The sequence below is a fragment of the Paramormyrops kingsleyae genome, chromosome 18 (assembly GCF_048594095.1).
Source record: "Paramormyrops kingsleyae isolate MSU_618 chromosome 18, PKINGS_0.4, whole genome shotgun sequence".
NCBI lineage: Eukaryota > Metazoa > Chordata > Actinopteri > Osteoglossiformes > Mormyridae > Paramormyrops > Paramormyrops kingsleyae.
Window position 1 is genome coordinate 7,918,636 of NC_132814.1, and position 15,952 is coordinate 7,934,587.

Consider the following 15,952-nt stretch of genomic DNA (forward strand, 5'->3'; position numbering starts at 1 on the left):
AAAGGAGTTGGTGTCACAAGTCTTTTGTTACAAAATTATCTGAGCTCAAAACTGCATCATGTTTTCCTGACTTTTTTACGCTCCAGTGTGAAAGTATCCCACCCAACTTTGTTCCGTTTAATGTTAAATACGATGGCTGCGTGGCTGGCACTGTCTTTTGAGCCCCCGGGGCTGGTGGTTCAAGTCCTTCCTTTGCTGTTTTTGTGTAGTTCTCATGTCCTACATAACCGTGTATGAGTGTGTGTTCATGTACCCTGAGATGGGCAGACACACTATATAGGATGCCCCCCACACACAAACACTCTGCTCAGGACATCTCTACTGCAACATATTAAGACATTTTATTGCATTTCCAATACAGTTCTGTTCAGAAATAGAACCAACTTCAGTGAAATGTTTTAATAATTTAGCCAATTATATGCTCATTTGCAATTTTCCAAAGTTTTACATAACCCCCATATTGAAATTAGTACTAGTGTTAACTGAGTCTTTTACCAAATGACCTAAATCAGCAATAAAATGAAGTATACCTCCAAAAACAAGAGGCATAAAAACAAGCCCACAAGGTACACAGCTGAAAAGATACTGCAATTGGTACAATTGGTATGATTTCTTCATAATGACCTCATTACCTGACATGAAACACAATACACAAGTATCACTTTAAAATTTCTTGAAATACACAAACACATCCATAACGTATTTAGTCATTTTACGATCATACTCAGTTTTATGATCACCCAACACACATTTTTAATGATTTAAGCAATATCCTTTTAAAGGGCCCTTCTGTTTAATACATTCACTTGTTTCAGTGCTATTCAAGAGAGGAAAATAAGATTTTGCTGTGGTGGGTTTACCTTACACATTAAATGTTTAACCCGCCAATGAAAATTACACCCATACAGCTAACTCATTACGGGCAAAAAAAAAAGCTGTACCACTTTACTGAAGAAGTTGTTGAACTATTGTGACAGCACAGTGCAGCAATATAATGCAATGTACAACCTCTCCCCAGGTTACGATGGGTTTACGTTCCGATAAACCTATCGCAAGGTGAAAATATCGTAAGGCGAAAATGCATTTTAATACAGTACACCTAACCTAACAAACATCATAGCCTAGCCTAGCCTAGCCTAGCCCTCCTTAAAAACATGCTTAGAACATTTACATTAGCCCAGTGTTTCCCAACCCTGTCCTCGGGGAACCCCGGACAGTCCATGTTTTTGCTCCCTCCCAGCTCCCAGCCAATCAGGAACACCGAATACCTGGTACAGGTGCACTGGGAGCTGAGAGGAAGCAAAAACGTGGACTGACCGGGGTTCCCCGAGGACTGGGTTGGCAAACACTGCATTAGTCTACAGTTGGGCAAAATCATTAACTCAAAGCCATATTTCATAATAAATTGTTGAATATCCCATGTAATTTACTGAATAATGTACTGAAAGTGAAAAACATTTATCCATCGTAAAGTTGAAATACCAAAATAAGGACCATCGTAATCCGGGGAGCGTCTGGATAAGGCCTTTATAAAAACGATACAAAAGTAATATACACTGTTCAGCTTCTACCATAGTTTGGCAGGTACTAACAATGTACTGCAAAATGGTTTCAGGTGCTCTGAGACCATGACTTGTGTCAGAAGGTACTGAAATATAACCTCAGAAGGGGTTTGAACAAATTAGTTTGGAGTAAACCTGCCATATTGGATATTAACACTCAAAATTCAAACAAAAAGACAGTAAAACTGGGAAATGTATTCTGTTGACACGACAAGTGTGTTAATATCAGGGGACAAACTGACATATAAAAAGAAATTTGGTTAAAAAAACATTTGGTACATTGGTAAAGTGCAGGGAGCCAGTTCTACATTAAGATCACCCTCTTTGAAGATCTCAGAGTCCCTTAGCTTTGCTCCGATTGTGCTTGTATTTGTGGTAGACCACACCAAGCGTAGTGAAGAAGTTCCCCATGAACAAAACAAGGTAGGAGGCTCCACACATGGCCACCTGAGAAGAGGATTCAAAAAACACACGTCACCATTATACAGTACTGATAAATCTTCATATTGATATGTAGGATGCATATGTGCACTTTGTACTTATTGTCATTTTATCAAAAAGTCAAATAACAGTTCATTATGAAAAACGTTTCTATCAAACATTTTAGCAATAAGAGGCATCTGTTAGCTGTTTATGTGTATCTATGTCTATGTGCTTGCTCTGTAGGTGCAATGAAATGCAATATACATTATCAAAAAACTGCTCTTAGGATTTCATTGCATTAGCTTTTAGCCTAGCATGTCCTTCATCCAGTGAAACACATATTAAGATAATATTCTTGTATTAGACTGTACAGCTCATATATAGAAAGCATTCCATATATCATTCCTTGATATTGAACAACAAGCAGTGTCAGCAACAGCTTCATACAGTAAGTGGCTTAACCCCAATTTGAGGTTTGGAATAATTTTCGACAAAAGATGCAGCCAGGCACACAATGCAGCAAAGGATTTGTGGTCACGCTGACCTGCCACTCTTTACACTCTGGGAGTTGGGCCATCCTGAAGAGAGTTAGGCCATTGTAGAGCTGCCAGAACTGGAACAAAAAATAAAAAGGGTGAAAAACATTTTTAGTAGGCAGCCGTAATACGTCTGTAGCTACAAGAGCTCTTACTAATGAAACAATGACCATGACTCAGCACTTACTGACATGCCTAGAAAATGTATTTCACCACCGTTAACCATGATCTGGCAAGATTTCCAATATGGGACACATTTTCATTGCTGATTCAGAATTGAGCAACGATCAGACCTGACACAGCTCTGAGAACGAAACTGCCAGAAGAGACCATGTGACACTCACATGACCAAAGAAGAGGAAGGGCAGGAGGAAGGTCAGGCCTCGCCACATCCAGGACTGAAATCCCTCTGAGTCAAAAAAAAACAGCATGCAAAATAATCATAATTAATCCAGGATGACACATGGAACTGATATGTATTAAATATGTGATAAATCTTTTCTTTATCTGTCCACCATGGTATTACAAGCAGAGGTGGAAATATTAGGTCCAGAAAGAAAAAATCCAGACCAAGATTTTGTTTCAACCAACCTTTTGGGTATGAACAGAAACAGTACTCAACTGGTTTGTTGACACAAAACCTTGGTCTGGATTTGTACTTTCTGGACTGGAACTTTCCATCTCTGATTGCAAGTGAATAATTAAAAAGCAGTTGGAAATTCTAAGAATGATATCAATGTTTTATCGAAGTGTTATCAACATAGAAGACAGTAAATTGTTAAAGATACGTGTTTAGCATGTGTAAACAGTGAGCTGTTGCTTATGTACCACAAAACCATTTATTGTCTCACCTACTGTAAGGTCCATGTTGTGTCTCTCCCCCAAAGCTCGCAGTCTATAGAGACACCCGCTCTGATAGTAGTACTGCAGGAACTGCACAAAGCCTGTGTTCACAAGCACAAAGGGCAGAAGCGCTGGTGTAAACGCTTTCAAAAGCAACACCTGAACACAGGTTCATTCTAGGTGTCCAATGCGGATAAATATGGTTTGAAGCTGGCAACCATGTATCATACATTCAACTGGGAACACAAACAGATTAACTAACAAGCAGAACTAACAACACACAACACCAGCCAACTAATTCTAGAAACCACAAGTGCAAAAATAGCATGGAGTTGGTGAGAGTTAATGAATTGAATTCAGGAGGCTTCGAAATATCCTGCATTTGTGTTACTTGTAATTCCACCCACTGTCATCATCACAGTTTCAGGCGTCTATTTCAAGATCTGTGATTGGCTGCCCAGAGTGACCATGTGTCCTCTATGGGGAAGTGGGGAGAAGAGTCTCAGCATGATGGAGTAGTGGGCGTGTCAAAAGGTGGGCATGTCAAAAGGTGACGCATGCAATAGGGCAGGCGTGCCAAGCGTTATTTCTGTTTGCTAAAAATACTGTCAATAAACGTTATTTCAGAAAGAGACCAGACATTCACCAGACATATAGGTCACGCAATATCTATGATTAACAGATATCTAAAATTAAATGCCTGTTTCATATTTGTTCACATAGCGTAAGACATGTCTTGTGCTTGTTTACACTTGCCACCATACTTCCAGAAAGTGCAAAGGAAAGTATGCGCGTGGTTCCACCCACTTTGCCACGCTCTACTCAGTTCAACACGCCCACAAAACTTTCGAAATGCTCTCCTTTCAACACGCCCAGTACTCCAGCCTGCAGTGACCTATACCAGCTGAAGTGTGCTACTCCAGTCAAACGGCATCATGAAGGATGGCTAAGGTCCTCATTTTACCGCTAACCAGTAACCAAAAAGTTATCTGACAGTCTAGGTAAAGTTATGCGACATGTGCAGCCACATAACTAGCAACAGCTGCTTTTCTTACATCAGTATAGTCAAATTTAACTAGGGGCTGCCGGGAAAAACGTTCAAATAACACAAGCCAGATTAAAGCAGGATTCCAGATTCCAGCCTGCGATTAATGTACACTTACTTTGGTACAAAGAGTAGGTAAGGAATTGGTTCCTGAACATCTGGTAGAGCCTCCCATCAGGCCTGTGGGGTTATAAAATGAGGAGGTGAAGACACATACCAGAAATACGGTTAAACACTCAATACCAACACCCAACAGAGAATGTGTTTTGCTTGGGAAGACTCCTTCAGTCTAAGGTGTTTGAAGCATCTATAAATCAGTTGGGGAGGCCAATTTATAATGAAAATACTAAACAAAAAGTAAAGTGGTGGTTGAGGGCAGATAGATAGGATGGTTTAAGCTACTGCTGGTATATCTGGGCATGAAAATGGTGCCAAATATTAAACTGATCAGAACGGTGCGCAGGAAGGGCATGTTTTGGGGGAGGGACGAGGTTGGGGAACAAGTCCCACAACTCACATGTAACTAATTTCCTGTATGGAGAGTATAAAGCTAGCTGATGTAGGTGTTAGAATGAAAGGGTCTAGTGACAGTGATCCAGTTGCCTTGTGTTTATGCTTTGATCCGAGAGCGAAATGGTTGTTTTGTTATTTGCCTACTCGTCTGTCCATCCTTCCCCAAGAGTGCTAAGAAAATCGCCGCATTCCATCCTCCAATAACAGGGTGTTATAGATCTATTCAATGGCCAGAAGTAGGGATGCTCATATTGACCGTTTAACCGTTAACCGAAAGAATGAATTTTGACTGATTATTACTATCAGTTAAACGGTTTAAAATGTATATATATATATATATATATATTTATTTTTTTAAATATTATTATTATTAGTAGTAGTAGTAGTAGTAGTAGTAGTAGTAGTAGTAGTAGTACTATAAAGTTTTGCGGCATAAATATGCTACACACACGCTATTTGTTAACTCATGGGGCGTTATCACGTGCAGCCACACGTGCCTTCAGACGTATTTTGCCGGGCAAGCAAAATGAAGCGAGCGAAAAGTAGTACTTATTCTTTTTATTTATATTAATTTGTTTTTCCCTGTTGTCGGAAACGCTGCAGGTGCGTGAAAATTTGACGATGTGTGAATCCAGATTCTGTTCTTGATATGTTCTGTGTGCTGTTGTTCATGTTAAAATAATTCTAATTTAATATTCTAATCTGATCAGTTAACGAGTAATGTTCAGATAACGAACGGCGGTTGTCGGTTGGGAAAATTAATCGAAATGAGCATCCCTAGCCAGAAGATAGAAGTTCAAGGAATGATTCTTTAAAAAATAAAAAAATAAAATAAAAAAATCAATCCAAAAACAAAACACTGCTGTTAAACATGTTTGTTGAAATGTGGGAAGACCGTACACACCGACTACAGGTAGTATTAAATGAGCAGCTGGTAACACAGATGATCTTACAGTCCGGGGAAAAAGAAAGTACACCCTCCCTCAATTCTATGATTGTATTTGTCAGGGTCGAAAAAAAAATTGGGTGATGCAAAACATCCATTTCCAGAAAATGTTTAAAGCTATTTATCTACTGAGGAAAAAAATGTTTAATATCACTAATAGTATGGAGCAGATTTTGTGCCACCTTGAAATGCAAATATGACTTTGGCATGCGGGGCAAAGCAAATCGACGTGACGTATTGTCTTACAGTGTGCAACACGCAGAAACCGTGCCATGTGGAAATGCAATGCACAAGAGGCACTGCTTTTCCGTGCGTGTTGTATGCAGAATGTGACACAATGAAAAGCAAAGCCATCATTCCTTTGATTTGCATCTTGTTCAACTACCAGCCAGAAAAACAATTAGAAGGGTTTACATTACACATAATTTAACGATGAAATTATGCCACATCACACTGAAATGGCCGGACCACTCGTCGTGAGGTGCACTCACCAAGTCAGCATGACGCCAGAGAGGAAGGTCGACACATAGTGGTGAAACACCCACCAGCCCTTGATTCTGAAATGACAGGGCAGACAAGAAAAAAACTGCATTAGTGACGAGACAGTGGCTTAGTTACAAAAGTCTTAGTGATCTGCAACATCACACACCAATACACACCAAAGCAGATTTGCTCATTATGTATTATAACTGGTGCAGCTGCATGTACTTAAAAAAGGCTTATTTTGATCTACAAGTCTATAGTTTTTTAAACAAACTTTTACAGTATCCATCCATTTTCTGTACCCACTGCTCCTATGCAGGCTAACAGGAGTCCAGAGCCCATCCCGGAAGTTATGGGCACAAGGCAGGGAACAACCAGGAGGCGGTACCAACCCATCACAGGGCACACACACACACACACACACACACACACACACACACCTTGGTAACTCCAATTCATCATAGCGTGTTTTTGGACTGTGGGTGGAAACTGGAATACCCGGAGGAAACCCCACGATGACACAGGGAGAACATGCAAACTCCACACATATGGAGCCATGGTGGAAACTCGAACCCAGGTCCCAGGGGTGTGACGCAACAGTGCTATCCACTGCACCACCACACCACCCTCTTTTACAACATATGAAGAACATTTCTGTGATGTATAAAGAGACTGAATTACCAAACGATGTCAGGAATGACGTTAAGACATCTTGGCCTGGACAATTGAATCTCTCACGTTCAAATCATACTTACCATCAGCAACACCCCTCCCCCCACAAAAAATAAATTACAGTGTAATGCAACTTGTACCAGAGCTCAAATCCTTGCAGAAACTATACCAAAGTAAACATTCATGATTTTTAACTTTATAATATTGCTGGACTGCTCTTCTGCCAGAATGAATTCCTGCTCCAGGAAGACCAGCCCCGACGACCGTGGACCAACCTGGAGCCGTTGCTGATGAGGATGCTCTCCCGGATGGTCAGAGTGCAGTAATACCACACCAGCAGGAAATTAAAAAGTGCATCCACCACTCTGCAGGCAAACACAAAGGCCAGTCACATATCTGCAAACTGTGACCTCAGCAAAGCCAAGGAGAGACTCAAACCGGTACATTAAGAAACATTCACCTCAGTAAAATATGTGATCTATACATAGAGGCTAATGTCCTTTTTCATGTTGAAAATACTCAAGTTTAAATAAAGGCAACATGCTTATCACAGTATACGGCACCAAGGTCCCAAACAGAAAGATGGACTCCAGTCCATCATTCACTACTTCAGTACCATATTACTCGTCTGATTGCTACAGATGACAAGACACTGATTTCTCTACTGCTAGAAATTTAATTCTATGACAAGCTAATCTTTAGTACCAATGCCTGTAAGCTAACCAGTCAAAGAAATGTTTAAAGGCCTTAATCTGGGTAGTAAGTGTTTATTTTCATTTAACATTGAAATATATGCAAATGAACAAGATTTTTTTTTTACTGATGGCTATACGAACACTGCTTCAATTCCCAAGGATCTCCTTGGGAACATCTCAGCCTTTGTTAAATTTCAATGGCAGCTCAATTAATCAACTTAAATAATTTGATGACGTCCTGATTAACCAGAGATGGTATGCTAGTAGTCAATAAAAACATTATTGAATGGTTACTGCAAATATCAGGTGACTATAGGAGAGGTTTTGAAATAGTTAAGCTAACACACATTGAGAGACGTATCATAGTTTAATGCCAATATGATGATCATATAAACATCATTTTCTTTCACTGCCTAAGACTTTTGCACAGTACTGTACTTCAGAGCTGGATTTTACCATGGCCCTTAATAACTTTGCAGGTGTCACATATTATTCTGGGGAGATTTCCTGTAAACTTTCCCCATGGCTGGGCCAGCAGTAGGGACACACATACAGTCATACACTACTGGCAACAGTGCATATAAAGATCTAATGCGACATAATGCGTTGTGTCTGTAGAAGTATATGCAGTACTGTGCAGTATAATTGACGTATGTCTAGGGAGGAGTACATCTATACTGTCAAACAGATCTTCCTTGTCTGTCTACACAGATACAATAAACAAGAGGTTCAACATTTGTTGATTGATTTCATTGTCATTTAAGAATATAGCTGTCTGTTTTGCAATTATCTCTTTAATGCAGTCTGCAGGTGGACAAGAATCATCTGATTCACCATACATAAAGTTAACACTGTACTGCAGTGTTGCTCAAGTAACAAAGTAACAATCAAAAAAAGCAGACTGAACAGGCATGTAAGCTTTAATTTGTATCAACACTGTGATAATAATGTGTCACAAAGACGGAATCTCTAACATTGAATGGAAAGCACAAAAGCACAGAAAACATAATGAAATGGAATTTAGCCTCTGACTCTGGGGTGAATTCCCAGTACAGACATGTCCTTTATGTTACTCCAGGATGACAGATATGGGCCCATCCATTACAAGCACCTCGACTGGATAACTGTTTGGAAGCTTCCAGTTGACATGAGGCTAATATACTGTATGCTGAATAAATAGTCTACCAATGTTCATTAGAACATTTATCATAGCATGTTTTTATATTTCTCCTGTAAAATACCTTGATTTCACATGTTTCCTATGGGAAAAAAAAATCATTTCTATTGTATAATTACCCAAATAGATTAGGATGCAAAATGCTACATATTCATTTATACAGCACTGGGCAGGCAGACTGTATTAAACGATTATGAGATGAGCTGGTGAGACCAGCAGTAAAACATGGCAGACTGTATTAAACAATTACGAGATGAACTGGTGAGACCAGCAGAAACACACACCTGACAGACTGCATCAAACAATTACGAGATGAGCTGGTGAGACCAGCAGAAACACAAACCTGTAGGTAACGACGAAGCGGCACGTGAAGGAGAACAGCAGAAGTAGCACAGTGAGGCACAGCTTGAACTTCTCGTATTCGTCTTTGTAGGCAAATCTGTGAGGGAACAGGAACACAAGTGATTATAGTCTGAAGTAGCACCTGATAAATTTAGAAACACTGACTGGCACGACTGGAAAGTACAGGCTCACAATGGGAAGAGACTGGAGGGTGTGAAACGTGCAAAGTCATTAAGCACCATGTTGTAGTGTGTATATGTGTGAAGGACTGGGATCCTATTCAGGATGGCCCTCTTGCCCATGTAATACCCCCCATGACCCTGTCAGGGGTAAGCAGATGGAAAATGCATAGACAATGACATTGGCAGACAAAGTGGTGGTGTGATGCCATCTAGTGGCCAAACTGATAGCTGCTCCACCCAGTCAAAAAGACTCTTCTGTTACATTTGGGTAGGAAAAATCATCCATCCATCCTCAAACAATTAATTCTGGTCGTGGTCATATTTTACATTCTCTATCAAAAAAAATCTGACTGTACAATAAAATTGGACTCATCAATATAACAAAAAATTTTCTTGCACGTAAATGAAAAAACATGCAAAGCAATACTCACTTGGCCTGCTTGTTGAGCAGAGTTATATTGACGTTACCCAGAACAAGACTGAGATACAACCTAGACAAAAGTGAAGAGAACTTGGATTGTGAGTTGGAACAAGCAAGAAGGTTTAATGACAACAGCAGTGTGACAGCTGACAGCCTCAAATAGGACTGGTCACCTGATAAAGTTAAAAGCAAAGAGCATGGATGGCAGCAGCTTACCCATTCTTTTTTGGGAGAAAGGACTCCATTTCAAAGAAGACGTTTGGTCTTTCTCTGATGTGATCCTGGATTTCTTCTATTGCACTTACTTCTTCTGGACTTAAAGTCTCTCTGCATCTGATAATGAGACAAAGATTTATTAAATATATTAAACAAACGGGTAGGAAAAAAAAATAAATCACACCTAGTGGAACCACCAGCCAGTTTCCATCACTGCACTGACAAGCAGCTCTCTGCATCGACATGGCTAAAGGTCAGCAGGTGACGGCTGAGGCACGATGCCCAGGTACGCACTGCTCCAGCGACGCAGACAGATCCTTCAGCTTCTTCTTCTGCCTGGTGATGTAAGCCGAGCAGCTGTCCTGCAGCTTGGAAACCTCCTCCAGCTTCTGTCGGTACAGGCGGTGAGTCTCCTGCAGAGGCGACAGAGAGACAGCTTCTCCGTAAGTCGCTCTCCATCCAACGGCACCAGGTTACAGAAAAAGACGAGCTCATATTCGTGATCTTGACAAACCAGCTTAAAAAAAAAATTAAAATCAAAATTGACAGTGTAAGTTAATTACGTGCTACAGTCTTCCTGACATGTTCCTGTGGCAGCATTGCTGTGAGGCAGCTGCTTGTCTAGTTGAATAGATCACTGCACACAAAAATGACACTTCATGAACCATGTGCTATATTTTTTGACCCCACTAGATGGTGCTCTATGTTAAAAAAAGAGCACAAAACACACTCCAAAGCAAAGTAAGAGCACCATCTAGTGTGGTTAAAAAAAAAAAAAACAGCAAATGAAATGTCATTTTGTCCATCACTACCTCTTATTTTATCCCAGTGTCACCACTTCAGATATTGGGCCCCACAAAAGCATATTGAATTGGGCCCCCAACCCAGACCAATTATATTCCATCGCCCCTCTTTATGGCAAGCCTGCTTTATTCTATCCTACCATAACTACAACTGCCGTTTCATGCTGCCATATTGTGTTTGGCTTTGCTTTTGTTGGATAATTTGATCCGCTACGCAATCTGCCTCTCCGCTCAGCCAGATGTCCCATATTGGTGGCAGACATTGGCCAGAATTCATGCCATGGATGTAGCAGACCTCAGGCAGAGCTCATGGAGAGTAGAGATTTAATGACTGGTCTACAAATGGCTGGAGGGAGAGCTGACCCGCAAACAGCATGATGAGCCACAGATGGCATCACAGAAATAGCACCACACATAAACAGACATTACTCTCTGTCCTGTTCATTGTTAGCATGTCCAGTGGAGGTTGGGCAGCCAGTTGACCTTTGACCCACAGAGGTTTTTTCTCCTATATAAAACTATGGGGTTTTGTGTCTACAACTGCACCATCTTCTGACTCTTATTCACTAGTCATTTATGGTGCTCTTGGTATGTGAGTAAGTGCCACTGTTTTACGATTACGTGCTTTGGGGCAGCCGTGTTGGGAACCACACTATATAAAAATAATTGCTCCAAAACAGCACAGATAAAGCCCACAAGAATTATTGAATCTAAGGTTTGTTTGTGCAATTCACATTGAGGTTTACCCTGCTTCACATGACACATACCCCATAATAAGCCAGCAAATACGTTTAACTGTAGATTCCTGCGCCAATAACATAACAGCATGGTGTTTCATTTTACGTTGAATTTCAGTTTAAAACGGCAGAATAGTATAGTCAATATTCAAACAAACTAGTCAAGTATATATATACACAGGTGAGTCTTTTCAATCCATCAATATCATTTATTTAACTTGTGTAAATGTAAGATTTGCTTCAGATAAGCTGACGAACAAATCCAAGTAACATGGGAATGAAAAGGAGGAAGGGAGATTTGTAATAACTTGTGTTACAACATTCAGGCGTGAAACGAAATGAAAGCAGAGGGGAAGCTGAAAAGAAAAATAGGACTGATATAGAGCTTGGGGGAGGATAATGATGCTTGGCTGGCGATGGATGTGAGGTCAGCGCCTGGTGAGATAATATACCACGGGGAAATGGCCGCAGGTGAGCGGTGCTTGGCATCTAACCCTAACCATCCCAGAAGATGTATGTCTTCCCTGTCTAACGGAAAACAACAAGGCTTCCATGTATGGGGAGAACCGGGGCTGCGGTTTGCAGAGACAATGTCCTTATCCTATAGAATTTCATAGTTCAATAGTTTCATACACTTTTCATTGAAGTGGCTCGTCCCCGTCTCCCAGAATGAGTCACAGGCAGCTCCTTACAAGCCGTAAACATCTAGGCGTCCTGGGAAAGGGAGGCTGTACATTAGCTGTTGTTTTGTGCTATTTCTTAGGTTCAGCCAACATACTCTGCCTACCACCATTCGGAAACATAACACAACTACGACAAGCAGCACTGACTATATGGGAACTTTACTTATGTACAAAGAGAAAGAACTGACTATTTCTGAGAAACCCATCAACAACTTGAGAAACAGTATAATATTGAATGGATATATATTAGGGATGTAAGCAATTAATCGATTATCAATTAATTGTCGATAAGAAATTACTCGATTAAAATTAATTAATTGCAATTAATTGTATTTTGAACCCATAATTCCTTGCCAGTCCTCGTGGGGCGCACTTGACGCCAGACGTACTCGACGCACACGCGGGAACACAAGCAAACAACAGATAAAACAACAGATAAAAGAGAAACGGTACACAGAGGATGAAGAGGGCAAAACGGAGTGCAGTATGGAGCCACTTCAAGTGAGCTCAGAATAAACCTTTGATTAAGGAATATGATTTGCATTTTTTCTTCATATCATATAGAAGATAGCATTCTATGTTACGTATACAGTAGATGGAACCTATTCAGAGGGAAATTCGGCTTCTCAGAAAAATTGCCGCTTAGCAATTAATCGATCATCGATCGATAAGATGAAACAACTATTGATTAATGAATTACTCGATAATTTGCATCCCTAATATATATATACACATATATACACATATACACACACACACACACACATACATACACACACACACACACACACACACACACATACATACATACATACACACACATATGTATATGCTATTTGCATATTTGCATATATTTTTGTTTGCAAATAAACAGCCTGGAGCCAAAAACAGAACAGATGAGCACTGCCCCACATTGGTACGTGTGCTAGGATCCTAGTCCTCTCCAAGACTCCCAGTACAGTTGACCAGTTCTTACGGCAAATTATAGGACGGTTCTACTAAAAGGGAGAGACCCAAGGTCACCTCCGGAGCTGAGAATAAGTAGCTTTAGTTGGTTCTGTGACGTAAAAACAACAATATTACAATATGAAACCTTCTGAAAATGTTGTGGGCTCATCAACAAACTATTATTGGTGGAAACTGCTAGGCTGATAACTTCAATGACATATCCATGAGTGCATCACACCATAAAATATGGATGTACACTCACTGGCCATTTTATTAGGTACGCCTCTTCAACTGCTCACTGAAGCAAATATCTAATCAGCTAATCATATGTCAGCAGCACAATGTATAAAATCATGAAGACACAGGTCAGGAGCTTGTCAAACACCAGAATGGGGAAGGTCAGAGGTCAGAAATGAATGATAGAAAGACAACAGTAACTCAAATAACCGCTCGTCACAACCAAGGTGTACAGAAGAGCATCTCTGAATGCACAACACGTAGAACCGTGAAGCAGATGGGCTACAGCAGCAGGAGACCACACCGGGTGCCACTCCTGTCAACGAAGAACAGGAGACTGAGGCTACAGTGGGCACGGGTTCACCAGAAGAGAACAATGGAAAAATGGAAATTCATTGCCTGGTCAGAGGAGTCTCGATTTCCGCTGCCACCTTCAGATGGTAACATCAGAATTTGGTGTAAATAACATAAAAGCATGGATCCATTCCAGCTTGTATCAACAACAGGGATGTATCAACATCTGAGGGATGTTTGAAGCACCATGTTGAATCTCAGCCATGAAGACCTAAGGCAGTTCTGAAGGCAAAAGAGGGTCCAGCCTGATACTAGCAAGGTTGACCTAATGAAGTAGCCAATGAATGCTTATCAGACTGAGAGAGCAACGAGAAATACCAAAAAGAAAGCGATGTGAACAGTGGGACAACATGCCACTCCTGGACTGAGCCTCAAGGACAAGTTTTATTGTCACATTAAGTTGGAAAATACAGTAAAATTCTTGCGCCATAGCTGGGGGGGGGGGCTTGTGTGCATAAGGAGAGACAGAAAACAGCGGTGAAAAGATGCAAAGAAAGAACAGGGAGATACTTTCTGAATTTCTTTATTACAGTAAGTTTATGGAGAGCAATTTAGTACTCTATATTGGTAAGGTGAGCAGATAATCCATGTCAGGGAGGACACTTTGTTAAACTTCAGGTTTTACGATCTACTTTAAAAACTGAAAGGCTCATACGCTTGGCTAAACAGTTCAGTTCTTATTGTACGTTGACTGGTTTGTTTCCTTGATTGAAAGACTCATCCAGCTGTTAACATTAATATTAGTGGCACGTACATGATTGTAGGAGACTGAACAATCAGCACACAGCAATAACTAAGTGCTTAAGTGAAATCCAGGTATTTTTAATTGAAATGGTAGTTTGCAAATCCTGTCTGAAAGTGTCCTCCCTGACATGGGTTATCTGGTCCCCCTAATATTGGTCAGTGTGTACTTCTATGTGGATCTACCCCAATACATTTGCTTGCTGGGTAACCTCTCACCTATGACTTCAGGGCCGATGACCAAAATCTTTTTAACTTTTACATCATTAGGTTGCGAAATATTGCAGCGAAAGTTCAAGAGTCACAGTCTGGCAGAAGTAATAATCACGTTACATAATTATTTCAAATTACTTTAATGATAAAAAAAATTAATTATAAAATTATATATTAGTTTTAGCTAGACAGATGTATAAAAATAGGGTGTATTTAAGGTCACGTTTATTTGTGCCGACTACGTTTAAGGACGCGTTCAGTTCAAGGCCAGAGAGCATTCAGTATAATATAACTATTTTTACATATAAAATTACAACAGGCAACAGGTCAATGAATGTGCTATTCGCCATAAACGTCCTAGGAATGTTAAGGTAATAGAAATGTAGTTCGTTCTAACAGCAGCAAACTGAAGAATTGGCATTGTGACATGTCAGAAACGCAACAACACCGCTAGCTACATCTCGAAAATAAAGCAAGCGAGTTTATAGCAGCCACGGATCATTTAAAGCTGGTTATGTACCATCCATCCATCCATCCACCCATCTAAGCGCATATCTTGGTGACGTTGGCGGGCACGGGGGCCTGCAGCCTACCCGAGGTGGCACGGGGCACAGGGCTGGGGTGCAACCCGAATCGGGGTTATACGTGCTACCAACGGCGAAATATACATTCATATAAGTTTGTCTTTAAGACGGATATTTTACAGTTAGCATTTAGCACGAATTTAAAATCGAACAGAAAAACGACACATCTTACATATTACCATTTATGCGTAATTGATAATTAAACAATTTAATGAATTATTAAACATGAATTATAGCCGCTCGTCACAAATCCAGCCAGCGGGCGTTCTGGGGAATCGCACAGGCGGGATTAGCTAAGCACGAATCCAGCTCCACCAGCCATTTCCTTACAAAAGCCAGTAGACCAAGCTCACCTGGACCTGTTGATAGTCTTTTTCCAAAGCCTCCCATTCCTGCAAGCATTCCTTTATGGTGGTGGGACTGTATAACATCTTCAATACAGCGAGAAAAAAGCCGCAAGGCGACTCCCGGCAAGATCCGTATCTGATGGACAATGGGGGAAGCGAGTCATCGCCACACCCCTTTCAGCGTTGACAGCCAATGACGCGCTAAAGTTCAAGATCGCCCCGCCCCCCGATGACCAATAGGCGTTTCCT

At 40.7% G+C, this 15,952-nt stretch overlaps 1 protein-coding gene across 1 annotated transcript; it reads right to left on the reverse strand.

The window, feature by feature from the left end:
• Positions 1 to 319: 319 nt before the first annotated feature.
• Positions 320 to 15,865, reverse strand: tmem120aa (transmembrane protein 120Aa). The gene is made up of 12 exons (XM_023819406.2): positions 15,710 to 15,865; positions 10,351 to 10,469; positions 10,057 to 10,173; positions 9,851 to 9,910; positions 9,239 to 9,334; positions 7,299 to 7,388; positions 6,360 to 6,425; positions 4,528 to 4,589; positions 3,373 to 3,465; positions 2,866 to 2,930; positions 2,530 to 2,598; positions 320 to 2,009 (listed from the first exon to the last, which is right to left on the reverse strand). The coding sequence occupies exons 1-12, from the start codon at positions 15,785 to 15,787 to the stop codon at positions 1,896 to 1,898; spliced, it is 1,029 nt and encodes a 342-aa protein (XP_023675174.1). The 5' UTR covers positions 15,788 to 15,865; the 3' UTR covers positions 320 to 1,895.
• Between the last annotated feature and the right edge of the window lie 87 nt (positions 15,866 to 15,952).